This window comes from Chamaea fasciata, unplaced genomic scaffold (genome assembly GCF_029207755.1).
Source record: "Chamaea fasciata isolate MVZ Bird 193981 ecotype frontalis unplaced genomic scaffold, bChaFas1.0.hap1 SCAF_26, whole genome shotgun sequence".
Taxonomy (NCBI): domain Eukaryota; kingdom Metazoa; phylum Chordata; class Aves; order Passeriformes; family Sylviidae; genus Chamaea; species Chamaea fasciata.
Genome location: NW_027094111.1, coordinates 3,226,060 through 3,245,209, shown reverse-complemented (window position 1 = coordinate 3,245,209; position 19,150 = coordinate 3,226,060). Strand labels below are relative to the sequence as shown.

The 19,150-nt window shown below is 51.9% G+C and overlaps 1 protein-coding gene across 1 annotated transcript in view; it reads right to left on the bottom strand.

Moving 5' to 3' along the window:
• The window catches only part of CSMD2 (CUB and Sushi multiple domains 2), a 248,493-nt gene extending 239,888 nt beyond the window's left edge, over window positions 1-8,605 (bottom strand). Inside the window, 1 exon segment of the mRNA XM_066204225.1 lies at window positions 8,169-8,605. Within this exon segment, the coding sequence (XP_066060322.1) occupies window positions 8,169-8,325 (157 nt within the window). The 5' untranslated portion in view covers window positions 8,326-8,605.
• Window positions 8,606-19,150: the final 10,545 nt, after the last annotated feature.

Below are 19,150 nucleotides of genomic sequence, written 5' to 3'. Positions count from 1 at the left end.
CCTTCCTTTTGTTTTAAAGCGTTCTGGACACAGACACCTTTATTTGAGATTCACCGTTGTTTTATCTGTCTGGAAACGGGAATGGCAGACACTTTGATAAATGGGCGCAGGGATTGTTCTGTTCCAGTGTAACCACTGTGAAATGCCTTTGCACAGACACGGCTCCCGAGCTCATCTGCGGCAGGAAAGGCTTCTCAAAAACCACCTCGGGAGCTGCAGCATCACATCCCCGTGCTGCTGCTGGGTGTGGGATGACGCAGGAGTGACATCCAGGCTGCTCCTGGCTCTGCTGACACCCTGCTGGGTGACCTTGGCCAGGCCTCTCTGCCTCCCAACTCTAGAGAAGCTTTCTTTTTATCTAACAATGCACTGTTAAAAGGATAACGTGCTCAGATTTTAAGGACAGGTAAATCATGCCTTAAACAACTACACTGTGGGATTCTCACTGAGGAATGTTCTCATGCAAAGTTCTTTTCTCGAAAGGAAGGCTGGGAAAACAGCAAAGTTGTAAAAGTAAGGCTGTCCGTCCTCCAGTGGCCTGAACATCCTCTCCCCACCCTCCTCCAGGAGGCAGAAAAGCACATTCACAGCAGAAGCCAGCAAATCCAGAGCAGAGATCTATCTAGCTTTTCATCCATCCCTTCTCATGGTGTTTCCAGCTGCAACTCCCTGACTTCCAGCACCTCCTGGGGCGCCCACAGCCGTGAAACAGGAGTAGAAATGCCTTGGAACTGGAGTAGAAATGCCTTTAGACCAGGAGGGAAGGGGAAAACATTCACCAGCAGGGAATGGGATGCTGTAGATTTCCTGCTGGTTGGATGGAAGGAGGAGCTGCCTCCCGAGGACACTCAGGATTAACAAAGGAAGAAGCTGAAATGCCAGCAAGGGTTGAGATTTTTTTCTTTGTGAGGACTTGGCTGCAGCTCCAGTCCTGCCCAGGTGGTGCCCACACAAACCAGGCTGGCTCTGGTGACACTGGTGGCCTTTCTCCTGTGTTCCCCTAAGGGCAATCCTTGCTTGACAAGCAGAATTCCAGCAGCACTGGAAGAAAACCCCTCTGGGCTGTGCTTTCCACCTCTGTCACAGCCCTCCAGCCTCACTGATCCCGGGATTTGGGGCGTTTGCACCTCACTGGGCAGGTAATGAATGACACTGCTGATAATGACACCCCACCGTCACACACCAGCACCACGCGTGTTCCTGCACCCTGCTCCACCTCCTGCAGCCCCCTGCAAACCTTCAGCCCCCAAACTGGCTTCATTCCTGACTTTTTTTGACAATACTACTCCAAGTTCAGTAGCAGACAGACAACGTTCACCTCAAAATGCCGTTCACAATTAATCCCAAATTGTACATGAAGTGGTGGGATTCACTCCACGCCATCAAGGGAAAGAGAAGGGGCCAGGGGTTCATTTCCCGGCAGATTTTTGCAGTCAGCAATGGGGCAGGATTTGATTTATTTGTTTAATTACTCCCTTATCCCACACCTCCCTTACAGCCACTACGAGATCCTCCTCCAGTGGAAGTCACAGCATCACCATCTCCTTACTCCACGATTTTTCTGCCCCCTTGGGAATCCCCAGCACCAGCAGGACTCTGACACAGCCCCCAGTTCTCTTTCCATCCATCAGACCCAACTGTGCACTCAGCTTATTCAGTTTATTCCTACAGGTGATGCCTGTGCCTTGGAAGGACAGGAAATGATGCCAAAGAGCCGAGTCAGGGAATGCACCTGACACTGGGAAAAAAGAAGACACACCCCACAAACCACCATGGAATGCCATTAAAAAGTGAGGAAAAACCACCCAAAAACTTCTCCTCAACTTTCACGCAAGGGCGGTGTAAAATCACTTCATCCAAGCTCCCTGCAGCCTCCAATCTGGAGCCAAGACACTGAAGCAGAGTTAATTTGATCCCTTCAATCAATGGGATTGTCCCAATTACACATTAACCACCAGCAGGCCTGGCTGCCACAATCAGAGCACGGAGGCAGCAGGGAGAATTTGCAGATTCCTGGTGCCGGCAAGCAGAGAACATCATTTCTCATAAGGTAAACACACAGCTGTGGCTGCTGCCATCACTGGGTTCACCTCCACACCCCAATCCCACTGGAAGCCACGGAAATAACCTTGGAGCCGCACACCTCACAGCCAGGAGCCTCCCGTTTCTTGGTGGAGAACTGAGGAATGAACGGGGAAAAGCGACGTTGTGGTGCCCCCGACTCCCCGAACAACCTCGTGCAAGTCGCTCCACGAAGCAGGATTATTCCATGGAGTGGTCTGGGCTGGAAGAAACCCCTGGAGGTTTTGTGAGGGATTCGTCTCTGCTCTCAGAGGTCGCGGAGACGCTGGGTGGGATCAGAGCCTCCCCGCTGGGCTCCTGCCCTGTCGTATCTCCGGGACAAGGGTGAAGCGCACACGCTGGAGCTCTCACTGAAATGACCTCAGGGAAGCGTTTCAACCAGCAGTGAAAATTAAAATCCTGAGCTGGACCATAAATCCTGAGTTACCAGGCAGGATGGATGGGTCCCACCTCTTCCCAGGTGGAGCAAAAAAGCCTCACCTGGTTTAAACTCCCCTTCAAAGCCTGATTCCCTTCCCGTCATTCCTCACTGGATATTAGAGCCAAGCAATGGGATTCCACCACCTCTGACATTTCTGGCTGCTGTGGATGTCAAAGAGACAGCTCAATGCTGCACTCGACAATTCCAGCAGTACAGAATCTTTACTGTTTAATCAGTTCCTTTTTTTTATTGTAGCCCTTAAAGTCTTATCTCTCCCCTTCCATTTGAATTTGCTCTATTTTCTGTTGGGGGAAAAAAAAAAAAAAAAGCCTAATTTAAATTTAGGCCTATTCATGGTGTTTCTGAACCTCCCAATGCCTAGAAACATGGAGGAGAGTAAAGAGGTATTATTTAAAATCCACTCAGCTAAACAGAGCTTTGTTATAATTTCACTAAAGCCTGTGAAAAATTACTCCGGCCCTGTGTCTCAGGATCCTCCTGATAAAAACGGAGCTAAAAACACTTTTCTTGCAATGCTACAGGCTCAGAACCAGTAAAGGCTGCCTGACCTTGCCCCCAGCTAACCCCCAACATTATCATAACAATTTCCTCTGGTCAAGATCCAGGCCGAATTCTGGCAGGGGCTGGGAGGGCAGCAGCAGGAAGAGAAGCACAGCTGTGAAATTTGGCATTTCCCACCCAGCTGGGCTCTCGGAAACCGGAGAAGGGCAGCGAACACCACGGAGCAATTCCACCCTGGAAATCCCTGGAGCGCTGAGGAGAGAGGAGCCGTTCCCCGGGTGCAGAGCAGGGAGGAACGAACGCTCAGTTCTGCACAGGGACACGTCCCCAACAGCACTGACATCCCCTGGTGAACATCCCAGCCACAGCTGGAGCCCAAATCCATCCGTGGGACTGCCTGGATCCCAGTCCCCACAGCATGCTGGGCTCTGCCAGCAGCTCCTGACAGGGGGAGGCAGCAGCAGAGGAGCAAACACCCAGCTCTGCTCCCTGCAGCATCTCCCAGGGCACATCCAGCACTTCCCAGGAGGATCCCGGCTCAGCAGCATCTCCTGGGGATGGGCACAGCTCAGTGGGGAGCGAAACTGGGGCTCAGATGTTCCGAGCACAAAAAATATAACGGAGTGACAGGGGAGGAACAACTTCCAGCACAGGGAAGTGTCTGCCCCAAAGGATGGGATGGGTACAAGGAATGGGAAGGCAGGAGGTGGGATGGGCAGTGCGGGGTTGGAGATGGATTCCCTGGCCTTAAAGGTCTTTTCCTGGAATGGTTGTGATTCCTTTAATTGGGTCAAACATCCCAAAGCTTGCAGCAGAGTCCTGGCACAGCCCAGCCGGGGCTCCTCTTCCCCTCCTCACACGCTTCCATGGGGAAACGCGCTGGGTGTGGATGTTCCTCACTGGGAACTCACGAGTGGGGATTGAAGACAAGAGAACAAAACGAAGGGATGATTTACAGCACAAATTCACACTGTGGTGGGGCAGCGCTGAGCTCGCTCTGGGCTCAGGAAAGGCTCGTTCGGCCTCGGTGCTCATTAACGGGGCAGGCTCATCAGAGACCCCTCTGCTCCCAGGACTCCTGGAATCTCACAAGCTGCTCTTTCCTCACCGACACCCTCCAGACTCTGTCTGAACAGCAGGGGTGGAACCATGTTTTAGTTACTGCACTTTTTGAGGAGAATTCCCCAAAACCACCTCAGAGGGATGCACAGGAGCTCTCTAACCCACATTTACCCCCAGCAGGACCCAACATCACCTTCCACAAGCTCACGGATGGATCCAAAACTTCCTTAACAAGAAGCGAAGGGGCCAGCAATTCCACAGGATGCTGAAAAGAGCTGCACACCGAGGGGATGATCCCGCCTCACACACGTTTTAAAGGGTGCTGTTTAAAACAGGAATCTGCTCGGGCTTCCCTCCATCCCATTCCATGTTCCCAGTGTGCCTCTGCACAGAACAAGGCTCCAGCTCAAGGCTTTATTTAATTCAAGCTTGATGCAGAAGCACCAGATTTACCGACTGCACCTCCTACTGAGCCTTCTCCTCATATTTCCAGCACCGGGCCACACCTAATTAAAAACTTTTTGTTCTTTAACCCCTTGTGGTTCCCTCAGGAGAGTGGAATTGTCCGTGCAGGTGGAGATCCCTGCAATGAACGCTGCTCTGCCCTCTGTTCCTGCCCACATCTTAAATTCACAAACCAAATTCACAAACAGCTTCCTGCTCCTCCTCTCTTCAGGAGAGAAGTCTGGCAAAAACCGTTTTCCATCAAGAAAAAGAGACAATTACAGGGGTTTAAAACTGATGAGCTGCTGTTCCAAGCTGGTGCATGCTCCCTTAACCCAGAGCCAAGCAAGGTGCTGACTAATAAAGCACAGTGTGTAAATAATGGTGTCAAGCCCCTTTTAGAATAGGCCATTAAAATGTATTTTATCTGTGTTTATGCACACACACGGGGCCTACACATGCCCCTAATGCCCCTGGCAGTGCTGATTCCCCAGAAAGCACCAGAAAAGGGAGAGCAGCACTGCTGTGCCCACCCGACTGACAATCAATACGCACAATTCCAGAACCGTCACGCTGGAGAGGCCAGGCAGGGCTCACCTGCAGCCAAAAGCAAATCCCTCTGCCCATTTTACCCCTGTGAAAACCATCAGTGACAGGAGGAACCTCACAAACCACCTCCCCTCCCCTTTTCCACAGCCACAATAAACTTTACATCAGTAAGCACCACCTTTGTTCCCGTTCCAGCTCCATCCTCTCCCCAAGGGAAGCTCTGTTACGCTGCCCCAGGGACACGGCAGCACCTGAGGGCACCCCAGACCTCTTGCTGCTTTGTAAAAGCCCTTTCTGGGCAGCAGGCACGGCCCAGCTGCTGCGATGGGAGCAGGGGTTCCTTTCTCCCGGTTTTCCTAACTCCTGGCTGGCAGCTCCACACACACACACACACACGGCTCTGCTGCCACACTACGGGAACTCCTGGCTACTGCTCCCTCCACAGCCCCGGAGCCGGAGAGCTTCTGGAGCTCTCGGGACTTTGTTCCACGGGGGTTCAGCACAGGCTGAGCTGATTTCCTGGGGTCTCACCCCAAAGCCACGGTGACCCCGCAAAGGGCGAGTGCCTCCCGTCCCTCCCTGTGCATCCCTGCGGATCCAGGCACTGACGCCGGAGTTGGCGTGCTGCTCCCAGAAAAAAAAAAAAAAAAAAATCATTGCTGGGCTTTCAGAATCTAAAGAGAGGAGTTATTGATCAATGCCTCTGGCACCGATGCAGATAAAAAAAAAAACAAACCCAAAACCACATCTGAGGTCTAAAAAGCTTTTGCAGGTCTTGGGCTCACAAAGCAAAACAACCCAGTGCATCAACCTCTGGCTGAAGGATCCAGAAGAGAGAGCTCAAAATGCAGACAGGAGGGACCGGGGCCTGAGAAGAAAGGATTAAATGCTCAGCGAGGTACAGAGTGTAGCCTGGAAGATCCAGTATGAATAAGCCACAGACAGCTCAGAAGAAGAGAAAAAGCTGTAAGCTCCTGGTAGAGTAAATCTGAGATTTAGGTATCTCTCCATCAGCGTGCTCGCATGAGGAAAGCTCAGCAGAAGCTGCTGGAATGGCTTTCCCTCTGTGCACAGGCTGAAGGTTCACGGTGAAGAGGTGAAAAACCGCCACCAAAATAAACATTCAGCCTTTCTTAGGGACCTGTAGGTTGTTTGGGTGGGTTTAGAGCCTTTCCTGACAGATCCTCCCAGTCAGCAAAATTGTTCAGCTCCCCTGCAAGAGTGCTCAGGAGCAGCAGTTAATCCTCAGCCCCGAGCCCCTGGAAGGAAACCTGCCTTACATAATAAAATCAGTCTTGCATTCCACATAAAGTCCTCCCCCCCCCAAAAAAAAAGAAACCAAACCCAGGGAGCTTTCATACACATCAACACCCAAACACACATTCCTCCAGCCTGGGATACAGCAGACAAGACAACGGGACTTGGAAACTCTTGGAAATCGGGGCACTGCACAGCGTGGAGAGCAGCCACTGCCAAGCTCTTCGCTCTCCCACTCTTCCCCCTCCTACACACACAGAAGGACAGTCCCTAAATATTTGCTGTTTACACCAGAAATAAAACTTTCAGTCCCTGGATCTGCTTTGGCTGCAAGGGCAGCTGCGGAAATGAGGTAGCAGACACAAGCAAACTGCCCCCAAATTCAAGTCTTCTTCTGCTTTCAAGCCCAAGCATGCATATTTCATAAAACCCAGGATGCTGAGGCACAACGAGCTCATATATAAGAGATATTCAACCGGGGAGGCAGGAGGGAAAAGGAGGAAAGTGCTTCCATCTTCATGCAAGGCATCCAGAAATCTGTTTGAGCAGCTGTGGGCAAGCAGCAGGGCGGTGAAATCCTGAATTAAGATGCCAGGGAAAGGCAGAGGGGAGAGCGGGGCTGGCGTTTTTCACAGTCATCCTGCACATCAGCAGCGCCCGTGCCCAGAGGTGACCCACCGGAGCAGGGGAATGAGATCATAGAGATCCCCCCGTGATCACAGCCCGGCGCCTCCGAGATTGCTGCTCCCCAAGGTGCAGCTCCGAAGGGCTGAATCAAACACCCTCGGTGCTGTGCCGGAGACACCAGGGCAGTGTGTGCTGACAGCCCGGTGCCACCAACACAGTGCCACCGGCCCGGGGCTGACACCCCAGTGCCACCATCCCCCCAGTGCCACCAACCCGGGGCTGACACCCCAGTGCCACCATCCCCCCAGTGCCACCAACCCGGGGCTGACAGCACAGTGCCACCATCCCCCCAGTGCCACCAACCCGGGGCTGACACCCCAGTGCCACCATCCCCCCAGTGCCACCAACCCGGGGCTGACAGCACAGTGTCACCATCCCCCCAGTGTCACCAAGCCAGGGCTGACAGCACAGTGTAGACACCCCAGTGTCACCATCCCCCCAGTGCCACCAACCCGGGGCTGACACCCCAGTGCCACCATCCCCCCAGTGTCACCAAGCCAGGGCTGACAGCACAGTGCAGCCAGCCCCGTGTGGGCAGCCCAGTGCCATCACCCCGGTGCTGACAGCCCGGTGCCACCAACCCAGGGCTAGCACCCCAGTGCAGACAGCCCAGCGCCATCACCTCAGTGCCATCACCCCAATGCTGACACCCCAGTGCCACCACCCCAGTGCCACACTGCCCAGTGCCATCACCACAGCGCCGCTACCCCAGTGCCACCACCCCAGTGCCGTCACCTCAGCAACACATACCCCAGTGTCACACTGCCCGCTGCCATCACCCCAGTGCCACCCACCTCAGTGCCACCACCCCAGTGCCACACTGCCCAGTGCCATCACCACAGCGCCGCTACCCCAGTGCCACCACCCCAGTGCCGTCACCTCAGCAACACATACCCCAGTGTCACACTGCCCGCTGCCATCACCCCAGTGCCACCCACCTCAATGCCATCACCTGTGCCATCACCCCAGTGCCACACACCTCAGTGCCATCACCCCCGTGCCACCACCCCGGTGGCACACAGCCCAGTGCCACCACCCCGGTGGCACACACCCCGCACCCCCCCTTCCTCCCCGCCGCTCCTTCCAGCTCCGGAGCCGGGGCTGGATCCGAAACGCTCCCGCAGAAGTTGCCCACGCCACTCACCCATGGCCGATCCAGCCAGCAGCCCCAGCGAGAGCAGCATCGCCCGGCTCCAGGCGCTCCCCTCCGCCGTCATCAGCGCCACGATCCCCAATTTCCACCAGTGCCTTCCGAAGCTGCAGCTGCATCCCGGCTGGTCCCATCCCAAGGAAGGTTGCATGTCAAAGGGCAGCAGCAGGAATGGGGCGTGCTGGGGGTCTGCTGGTTGACGCTGTTGGGTTTTTTTCCCCCTTTTTTTCCTTCCCCTCGGCGATTGGGATAGTCCTCGGCTCGGCTGGATGAAGAGGAGAAAGGAAGGAGGAGGGAGGGGAGGTGGGGAGGGGGGGGAGCGGGTCAGGCTTGTGATTTTTATTTTTTTTTTCCCCCCTTATTTTTTTTTTTTTTCAGCCCAGGAGGAGGAAGAAGAAAAAAAAAAACCCCACCGCATGGAAAGCTCTGAGCTTCTGCAGCTGGAATGAACCAAGTGTGGCAGCAGCTCGGGGAGAGAGGAGAGGGAAGGCGAGGAGAGAGGAGAAGAGAGGAGAGCAGGGGAGGGCTGGCGCGTCCCTCCCGGTGGCTGTCTCAGAGCCAGCTCCTCGGCAGCAGCACCACCACCAGCACCACGCAGCCCTCGGGGATTTATACTTCTTTTTTTTTTTTTTTTTTTTTTTTTTTTTTTAATTAAGCCACTTGATTAATCGTTCCCGGAGCTTTGTTCCCTTCTCTGGAAGCCGGGCCGGGGGGGGGGGGTGTGTGTTGTGGATTTGTGGATGATGCTGTGCTGTGCTTAAACCCCCCCCCAAACCCGGCACCAGCCTCCCACCAGCACCCAACCCCACAGCCCGGAGCTCCAGCAGCGTGTTTATTTTTGATACTCCAGGTTGCTCGATAAGGAACGAGCCCCCCCAGCCCCCATTCCTCTCTCTGTCACACATCCCTGTTATCCACCGGCTCCCCCCCCCCATAAACAACTTGATGCTATTGACACAATTCTTGCCATGAGGCCAATTTGGTTGCGAGCAACAAAATCACGGCAGACCCTCCCCTCCCTTCCTCCCTGGCTGTGGCTTGTCCTGATGCTGCTGGGACCGCTCCGGGGACATCCTGGAGGTGGGCAAGGCTGTGCCCCCCTTCCCCGGAGCCGCCGGGGCAGCTCCTGCCCTTGGCAGGGCTGGCAGAGCCCCGTTTCTCCCCCATCAGCAGCACCAGCAGCACCTCCCCTTGTTTTTGTTTTAACATCTCCCGGTACGCCGGTCCCCGGAGCTGCAGGCAAGATGGGGAGAAGGGAGGGAGGGAGGGAGGGATGGGAATGCAGCCACTTAACGCCACATTCGGGAACTTCATTATCTTGCTAATGATGCTCAGATCCAGGGACAAGGAAAACAACTCGAACATGACACCAGAGCTTAAGGAAATAAATAAATAACGAAGGAAAAGGCACTCTGGAACGCTCTCGAGCATCCTCCCCTCCTCCTCCCTCCTCGCCGAGCACCGACTTTCCGTTCGTGAGAGGCTCGGGGCTGCCCCTCTCCCACAGCCCTGTGGATCGGGGGTGTTTGCCACCTTCTCCAGCCCTGGCAGCCCCTTTTCCCCACCCGTCCATCCCGATTTTCCCCGCTGCCCCCGGGATGCGAGGCCGGGCCGGTGTCCCCGGTCCCCAACGCGGGCCCGGGCCGCTCCCCCCCGGCCGTGCCGGGACCACCTCGGGACTCCCCTGTCCCCCCAAATCCCCCTGCACCCCCGGCTTTGCATTTGCTGCAATTTCTTGCTGCAAAACCCCTTTTTCTCCGGCCGTGTTCCGGTTGCCTTGAATGAGCTTATTTGACACCGAAAAAAAAAAAAAAACAACCCAAATTATATATCGAAGGCTCGCAGATCTGTCCCTCCAGCCCTGGGATCAATCTCCTCCTTCTCCCTGTTCCCTCTCCCTCCGTCCCCTCTGCATTTCAATCCTCGCACTGCCCACACCGGGAGCCGCTGCCAAGAAGAGCCAAGGCAACCGGGGCTGGCACATGAAAGAGTTGCTTTATGTCTGTTTAAGCTGCAGCATCAATTCAAACAGCCGCGATTGTGCCCAGGCACCGGCTCCCCCAGGGAAAAGCTCCGGGGACACGGGGCCGCCACAGCTCCGTGAGTGTCCCCTCGGCCACCCAGCGATGTCCCCTCAGCCCGATATTGAACCCGGCTGAAGCCGTGATGGGGCTGCTGCAGGGCAGGGGCTGAGCCAAAAGGAGCCCCTGCATGCACCAGGAACGATCCACAGGCATAAAAAAAAATAAATTAAAAAATAAAAAAAAAAGGCATTGAGGAGCCACAATCCCACTTTTATTCCCGGGCAATCGGATCGCAGCTATTCCGAATCCAGGGGGTTCCTGCCGGGTAGGTTTGCGTCGCAGAAAAACACAAGGAAAAAAAAAAAAAAAAGGAAAAAAAAAAACACCAAACCCCGGAGGTTTAGGGTTGAACTGTCTCCAAAATAATTAAAAAAAAATAAAAAATATTGCGTTTATTCACGGAATGGAGCGATTGCGATGAGCACAAACCATCCCCGCCATCCCCAAACTCCTGCAGCCGCCACATCCCCGGGGAGGGAGGGAAGGAGGGATGCTCCGCTCCCCAGCCCGTCTCTCACCCCCAGCAACTCACTCGGCGTCTCACCTTGCGAAATCACCTCTCACTAAACACAGAATTCCTGCCTGCCGTGCCGAGCGCCCGCCGGGACACAAATCCTGCTCTGCAGTGCCACCCGCAGCCGGAGCCGGGCTGGAATGACACATTCCCTGCAGCCAACATCCCACTTTTTCACGTCCCCCTTCGCCAAAACTCTGCTCTGCTTCCTCCGAACCGACGGCAGCGACCCCAAATTCCAGGTGCTGCGCAGCTTTGGAGGGTGGATTTCGGGGGGAAATCTCTCCCTGTGAGGGTGAGAGGAGCTGGCATAGGGAAGCTGTGGTTGCTCCATCCCTGGGAGTGTCCAAAGCCAGGCTTTGGAGCAAGCTGGGAGTGGGAAAAGTGTCCCTGGCCATGGCAGGGACAGCCCAGGATCCTTGAGGGGCATCGAGGTGATCACAGGGATGGAGCAGCTCTCCCACGAGGAAAGGCTGGGAGAGCTGGGATTGTGCCTGGAGAAGAGAAGGCTCGGAGGTGACTGGATTGTGACTTCCAGGACCTGAAGGAGCCAACAAGAAACATGGGGAGAGACAATTTACAAGGGCTTGGAGTGACAGGACACAGGGAATGGTGTCCCACTGCCAGAGAGGGGTTTAGGCGGAATTTTGGGAAGGAATTTTTCCCTGTCAGAATGGGGAGGCCGTGGCATAGAGAACCTGTGGCTGCCTCATCCCTTGAAGTGTCCAAAGCCAGGCTGGACAGGGCTTGGAACAACCTGGGAGAGGGAAAAGTGTCCTTGCCCATGGCAGGGATGAGACGAGCCGATTTAAAATCCTTTTCCATCCAAACCATTCCACCATCCTACACCTACCCCAAGGTGTCACCTGTTGAAACAAAGCCTGAGGCACGGGCCACATCCTCCTCCACAAAACATTCCTGCTTTTCTCCACCACAACCAATTTCCTTTGGGAGAAGTGTGTCCCACGAAACCCGACTACTTCAGATTCTGAAGCACCCAAAACAGCTGCTGCCTTTGCTTCCCCACAACATTTAAAGGAAAACAGCCACAGCCACATCAAAATATTTACAGGAAGAAGCGAAAGCAGCATTCAAAGGAGCAAAATTGAAAATTAAAGTGTAATAGGGAAGCTACTGTAAACAGCTGATCTTCACAAAGAAAAGCTGAATTTAGCACAGAGAAATTTATGCCAAATCATGTTTCGCAGGACAAATAATGGGGAGAGAGGGAAGGATGCTCTTCGCATTAATTGGATAATGTTTACTGTGTGCTCCCGAAATAGAAAAAGTAAAATTGACAAACCCAGCTCACAATCAACAAGAATTAACACGTGGCCAATTACAAACGTCCCAACAAACCTGGCCCGTCCTGTTTGGGACATGGAAGTGTTAAACTGATATTTCATCTCATAAAAAATAACTTCATAGATGAGGAAAGAGAGAATTTTCCAGACAAAGCCATGGAGGAACAGAAGGGGAAGGCTGCAGCCTGTGAAACCACCAGACAGGAATCCCTTGGAGAAAATGGGGCACAAAGTTGTTTCTGTACTCAGAAATAGTCTAACAATGTTCTATTTTCATACCCACGGCACAAATCTGCTGAGGGTTTGGGGTTTTTTTTTTTGTTACTACAGAGAATATCTCTGTTCTTTAAAAATAGAGGGGAGCCAGCATCCCACTAATTACAGTGAGCCTATGATCAGAGGTAATTAGATACATTTACAATTTAGAATTTCCTAACTTTAGCTGTTTATGAACCATAGATGTGCCCATAGTGTGTGCACAGAGCATCAGTCTTTCCCTCCAGCTATGAGGAGTAAATTGATAACACATTAAATTATTGAACATGGCAGGAGCAAACTGGAATTTAAATGGGCGTTTGGAGGAGAGAAGCACAAGGATTGGGATTTGGAGCAGGTGACCATCACAGGCACGTGGGTGTGGCTCAAAGGAACACGAAGCTGTTCAATCCCACTGGAAATCCCAGGGGAATCTGGGGGGTTTGGAGGGGCATCACTGCAGTCTCTGCTCTGTGGTGATGCCCGGGCCAGGACTGGACAGTGCTGGAACAGCCTTTTCCACTCAGGAATTGTTCTGTTCCATGCCAGGGGCTGCTCTTTTCTCTAACACTCAATCCAGGATCTCCCTCCTGTCGAAATGCAGCAGACAAAGGAAGCTCCACAGGGAACTGGGATTGCCCAGCCTGGGGAGGAGAAGCTCTGGGGGAACCCCACTGTGACCTTCCAGGACCTGAGGGGGACAGCAACGATGATGGAGAGGGACCATTTACAGGTGACAGGACACAGGGAATGGCTTCAAACTGGAAAAGAGGAGATTTGGGTGAGAGATTGGGGTGGAATTCCTCCCTGTGAGGGTGGGGAGGGGCTGGGAGAGAATTCCCAGAGCAGCTGTGGCTGCCCCTGGATCCCTGGAAGTGTCCAAAGCCAGGCTGGACATTGGGATTGGAGCAACCTGGGACAGTGGAAGGCGTCCCCATGGCAGGGGTGGCACTGGATGAGCTTTAAGATCCCCCCCAACTCAAACCATTCCAGGATTCCGTGGCTGACACATTCCTTGAAACATCTCAGGATGGACAAAACCTCTGGAGCACGTCCAGCCCTCCTGTCCAGGGTTCTGGACTGAATTCATCATTCTGGAGGTGTAAGACACAACCAACAGATTCTCCTTTGCAGTTCCTCATCTCCAAGAGCTCCGAGCTTTGGGCAAAGCTTCTGTTCCTAGAATCTCATTTGATCTTGCGGAATTCCAGGAAATTCTTAGCCATCCAAGGGGATTTCCCTGCTAATTCCCACGTTTTGGGGGCTGTGTTGCACAACTGCAGCCTGGCAAAGCAACTTACCTGCAACAGGCATTGCTTACAGGCAGAGCGTGTCCTCCTAACTGCAAATATCCCAGAGATTAATGAAGAAGTTGCGTGTTTATTAACACCTTTCACCTCGTGTTGTTTTACAGGAGCTCCTGCAACACTGGATTAAAAAAAAAAAAAATTAATTCCAGCACTTCACATTTTCTATTTACAATTATTCAGAGCAGTGGTCAAGGCTGAGCTTCCCTCCCTCCCCTCCATCTTCCAGTTTTGCCAACCATTCAAACTTTCCATTCATTCAGGGAACAAAGCAGACCCAAATTTCGTGAGGAGAGAGCAAAACAACTCAAAAACCTGAGGCACGATACTGAGAGCTGCGTTCTGATTTGTAAAAAAAAAAGAAAAAAAGAACAAAAAAACAAACTGAGGATCGTTGTCCTACAAGTTATGGGTAAGTGGGAGAGAGAGGAGAAGCTCATCCTTCCCTCTGGATCACCCTCCAAAAATTAAAATGTAAAAAAAAAAAAAAAAACCAACCCAGAAATGGATAAAGGCTCCTAAGAGCTCCATTATGAGGAAGAGAAAGAAATAATTTGGAAGTTTGACGTAACCCCCTGAAGCTTGACAGAATTCCTGGGTTAAATTCCTGGAGAAGCTGCAGGGACAAACCTCAACTACTCTGCCAGCGAGAGCCATGCAAAATTTTAAGGGAATTCAGGTTTTTCTGTCCTGGTATTGTGAGGAAAAGCTGCCATTTATCAAAGTCCCGGAGTCCTATAAGGACTTCATGTTTTCCCCAAAGTGAACATTTCCATCTCGAATAATCCCCTATGATTTATAGGGTGAGGAACAGCTGGATGACAATTCATCTGAAATAAATTTTTTAAGCGTGACAGAATAAGAAGGGGGCTTTTTTCTTTTTTCCTTTTCTTTTTTTTTTTTTTTTCTATGGGAAGATGGAGACAAATAATAAAAATGTTTTATTTATGAAAAATGCCCGAGCTGCTCAGAATTGAGTGCTGGTGCAATAAAGATGGTTGATAGAAGAGAGACTTGGCTGCGAATTTCAGAGATAGGGACTTTATTTGTGTGTTCAGAGGGAGATTAACACAAAACACTCAATGCCTGGCTGGTGCACCACTCACTCCTGCCTTACTCCCTCAAACTCTTGTTAAGCCAGAATTTAAAACCTGAGTTTTAATAGTAAAGACCAAGCCATAACGCTGGGATGTGGAATCCTGCTTAATTACATCCCCTTGCAGTGCTCCACTTGGGAATTTCAAGGCTCTGAGCTCGACAACAACCCCTGCAGAGCAGCTTTGCTCCCTCCCATCGAGGCTGGGGCTGCTCAGTTTCAGCCACTTGGCTGGGTCAGAGGGACCAGACTGATTAAATGAGATTTTACAGCCTCTGGGAGCCCCGTCACAACAAATCACCACCAAACTCTCGCCCAGCCTCGCCACCAGTGACTCAGGGCAGTGACAGAGATCTGAGTGTGTGTTTGACCCAGCACCACTGAGTCAGCCAGCTCCAAAACTCACATTTAGGCTTGGCTTAAGAGGATATTGCAACTGTAGAGGTCAAAATGGGAATTAACTCTGCAGAGATCTGAGTGTGTGTTTGACCCAGCTGAGTCAGCCCGCTCCCAAATTCACCAGGCAAAGGTTTACAGGGTGTGACAGACCTGGAGATGCTTCAACGACTCACGGAATTTCAGCATCATCAAGTCATGGAGTATCATCCAATCATGGAGTAGAATCCCAGGATCCAGCTGAGGCTGGAGAAGAGCTCCAAGGCCATCGAGTCCAACCTGTGCCTGATCCCCACCCTGTCCCCAGCCCAGGGCACCGAGTGCCACATCCAGGGGTTCCCTGGACACCTCCAGGGATGGGCACTCCAAACCTCCCTGGGCAGTTCCAGTGCCTGACCACCCTTTCCACGAAGGAATCTCCCCCCAAATCCAGCCAAAACCTCTCCTGGGACACTTTGGGGTCACCTCCCTGTCAACACCAGGGGAGCTGAATTTCTCCCTCACTCCAACATGACAACGGTGGCAGCAGGGTCCCATTTCTTGTCCCCAAGATCTGTGTCCCTAGAGATAAAACATTAGGCTTGGCTTAAGAGGATATTGCACCTGTGAAAGGCAAAATGGGAATTATCTCTGCACAGCTGGAAAAGCCTGGGTGTTCTGCAAGTAGTTACAGGTCCTGCAAAAGATGGAGAACGTTCCTGGAGGAGCTGCAGGACCAAATGCGCTTCACCTCTTCAGGAAAAGCGCTTCCCAAGGGGGCAGGCTTCAATGTGGGTCGTAATTCAGTCCAAAGCTGGAGCATCCTCCTGGTGGGAGCACCCTGGGGTAGTGGGAGCTGTCCCTGCCCCCTTCCCGAGGGTGGAATGGGCTGAGCTTTAATGTCCCTCCCACCCCAAAGCACTCAGATTCACTGAGCTTTACATTTAGTCCCTGATACACCGACACCAGACTAATTCTCTCCTCTTGTGCTTAAAAAAATCCAGCTCTTCCTTCCCTTTTAATCCCATTTCTGTAAACAGAACAACGTCGTGGCGCAGCCCGAGCTGGTCGAAGTATAAAATTCAGAGTCTGTTTACTCTTGTGGGCTTGATAAACAGTCTCACAGCGATCCTCCAGGTGACATCCTGCACATTAGAACGACTCCAGCCCTCACCGCTCCTCCTTCCACGCCGCATCAACATCTATTTTGGGTTACCCAGATGGCTGAGGTGCTCTAGGACAATTTATAAGGAGGAATTCATGCCTTGGTGAGATGTGCCCACTGGCCCTTTTTTTCCCCCCTCCACGCGGGGCTGCGAGCCAAGATTTCAACTCAGATAAATTAGACGAGCAATTAGGAACCTCCTGTGTTTCCACAACATCCCTCACTCTCCTCGCCTCGAGGGGAAGGGGACGGGGGGTGACACCAACGGAACTGAGAGGCTGTGGGAGGAACACCAGGGCAGCTGGGAGAAATCCCAAAGCCCGTCCATCGCTCCCGAACTCCCTCCCGCAGCAGCAGCAACGAACTCAGAGCCCCAGTGCTCCTCAAATGTGCGGAGATGAGAGGGGGGACACCGATAAAAAGTCACATCCCATCCCTGGAAGTGTCCCAGGCCGGGCTGGACGGGGCTTGAAGAAATCTGGGATAAGGGAAGGTGTCGCTGCTCATGGTGGGATGGGCTATAAGGTCCCTTTCAACCCAAACCATTCCAGGATTTCATCGCCGTTTTATTTCTCTGGGACAAGCAACCTGCACTGGAGCTATCCCTGGGATCTGTTCAGCTGGAAATCGGTGAGCTGAGGAGCAGCCAAGCTCCCTCCAGCCCGCAAGGAACGAGGCTGGAGCATCCTGAAGGCACAAGGGATGGAAACCACAGCTCTGCCTTAGCCAGGGATGTGGAACAGCAAGGCAGGGCTCCATGGATTTAATAACCAGAATTCCTGCCTTATTTCACCAGGATTACATGGATTTAATATCCACAATTCCTGCTTTATTTCACCAGGATTACATGGATTTAATAACCAGAATTCCTGCCTTATTTCACCAGGATTACATGGATTTAATATCCACAATTCCTGCCTTGTTTCAGCAGGATTTCATGGCTTCTCTCCCCAGAATTCCCGCCTTGTTTCCAGCACAGGATTACATGGTTTCTCCACCCACAATTCCTGCCTTGTTTAGGAAGGATTACATGGTTTCTCTCCCCAGAATTCCCGCCTTATTTCACCAGGATTATGTGAATTCTCCACCCACAATTCCTGCCCTATTTCCAGCACGGGGTTACACGGATTCTCCACTCAGAATTCCTGCTTTGCTCTGCAGGATTACACAGGTTCTCTTCCCAGAATTCCTGCCCTGTGGAATTCCCGGAATTCCACATTCACTGGCTGTCTTTAGTGCCCATGCCCTGGTTCCAGCACGGGTTTAAAGACACCCAGTGAAGATTCCCATCAGTTTTTTCTCTTCTTTCCCCCCATTATCCACCTCCTGGCTGTGTTCCCACATGGACCTACAGGAGTATTCCAGTTCTCAGGAACTTTTTACTCATACCTGGAAATCCGCGGTTCCAGCCTTTCCCAACACATTTCTCCCAAACCTCTGTGAGAGACAGGGAAGAGAAATCACCCCCATTTTACAAATAAAAAGCTGAATTCTGGGAAGGTAGAACTCAAAGGCTTCATCCATCCAGTTCAAGGGCACAAACCACAGGAAAATAAATTCTCAGGGACACACACCAGGATCTGGAGGGCACAAAAGTCATAAAACTTTTCCTCTGCCTTGACCAATTCCCAAACTCCCTTCCAGTGCTTTCCATCACTGCTGGATGTCACATGAAGCTCCCTGGGCAAATCCTGATTTCTTTCCTAACTCACTGCACTGAATTTTCCCCAAGATTCTCTTGCAGGATCCATTCTTTCCATTGTGGCTGCTACAGGGTTCCTTTGAAAAATAATTTTACCGATTTACCGATTTACTTACGGTCTTCCAACGCAAAACTTGGATCAGAATTTCCTCTGGCTCAAGCCAGGTCCGTTCTGCCCCAGTAAATTCCCATTTTCTTTAAGTGGAGTAGAAGCTTGGACTTTCCCTCCTGCCCAATGCACTGCCTGTTTTCCTCCAATATTCCTAACACAATTAGCATAACAAGATAAAGGAATCATCAAGTCCTTTCCCATTTTTCTTCCTTTGTAAAAGGGCTGATGACAAACTGGGAATCAGGGTCTGTATTGAATTACATTTGCCACAAAAGAGTTCATTAAGTAATAGTACATAATAAAAATCATCTGTCAGCTTGAGGGATTGACCAAATCCACTTAAGGGAACAGCTGGTTATTTTCTGGAGCACTCCAGAGCCAACGGTCAATATGTGCAAGGAGAAAGAGCGGGACACAAGGAAACAAGGAACAGGTCAGGGACTGGAATGCCAGGGGAAGCTTCTGGGATTTTCTGCAAAGTTGGTCAGGACTGGAAACCAGTGCAGTTCCTGCCTTTAAACACCTCCTTTTCCCTTTCGAACTGCCCTTGCCCTGCCCTGCTGATAAATCTGCGAAACTCTCGTGAATTTTGGGGAAAGTCTCCCCTCTCCAGGCCAAAAATCCAACCCTTGGTGCTCCAGCAAAGGCAGAATAAGCTGGAGGATGCAGCAGCCATTTGGAGGAGGTGCAGCCACCCAGAGCTGCAATATTCTGGAGATAGAAACACCTTCCCCCACAATTATCTCCCTTTCCTCTCAGAATCTCCTCCAGCTGGTGTTGTCACCACTGCTGCTTCCCCAAAGTTGTTGAGTCCAGCTCCCCAACCCAAACTTTGCCAGAACTGAGCTTGGCTCCCATGAAACCGGAGGTAACGTGGGGAGGGGGATTGATTGAGCAGCTATTAATCAAAGGATGGGGTTTATTCTGGTGATGTCATGAGCTGCAGAAGTAGAACTCATACAGTTTATTAAATTACAGGAATGCCAAGAAAAATAGATAGCTTTAATAATCCATTTTTGCCTATCTGTTGTATTTTATATGTAGCTTGCAGAAGAGAATTAA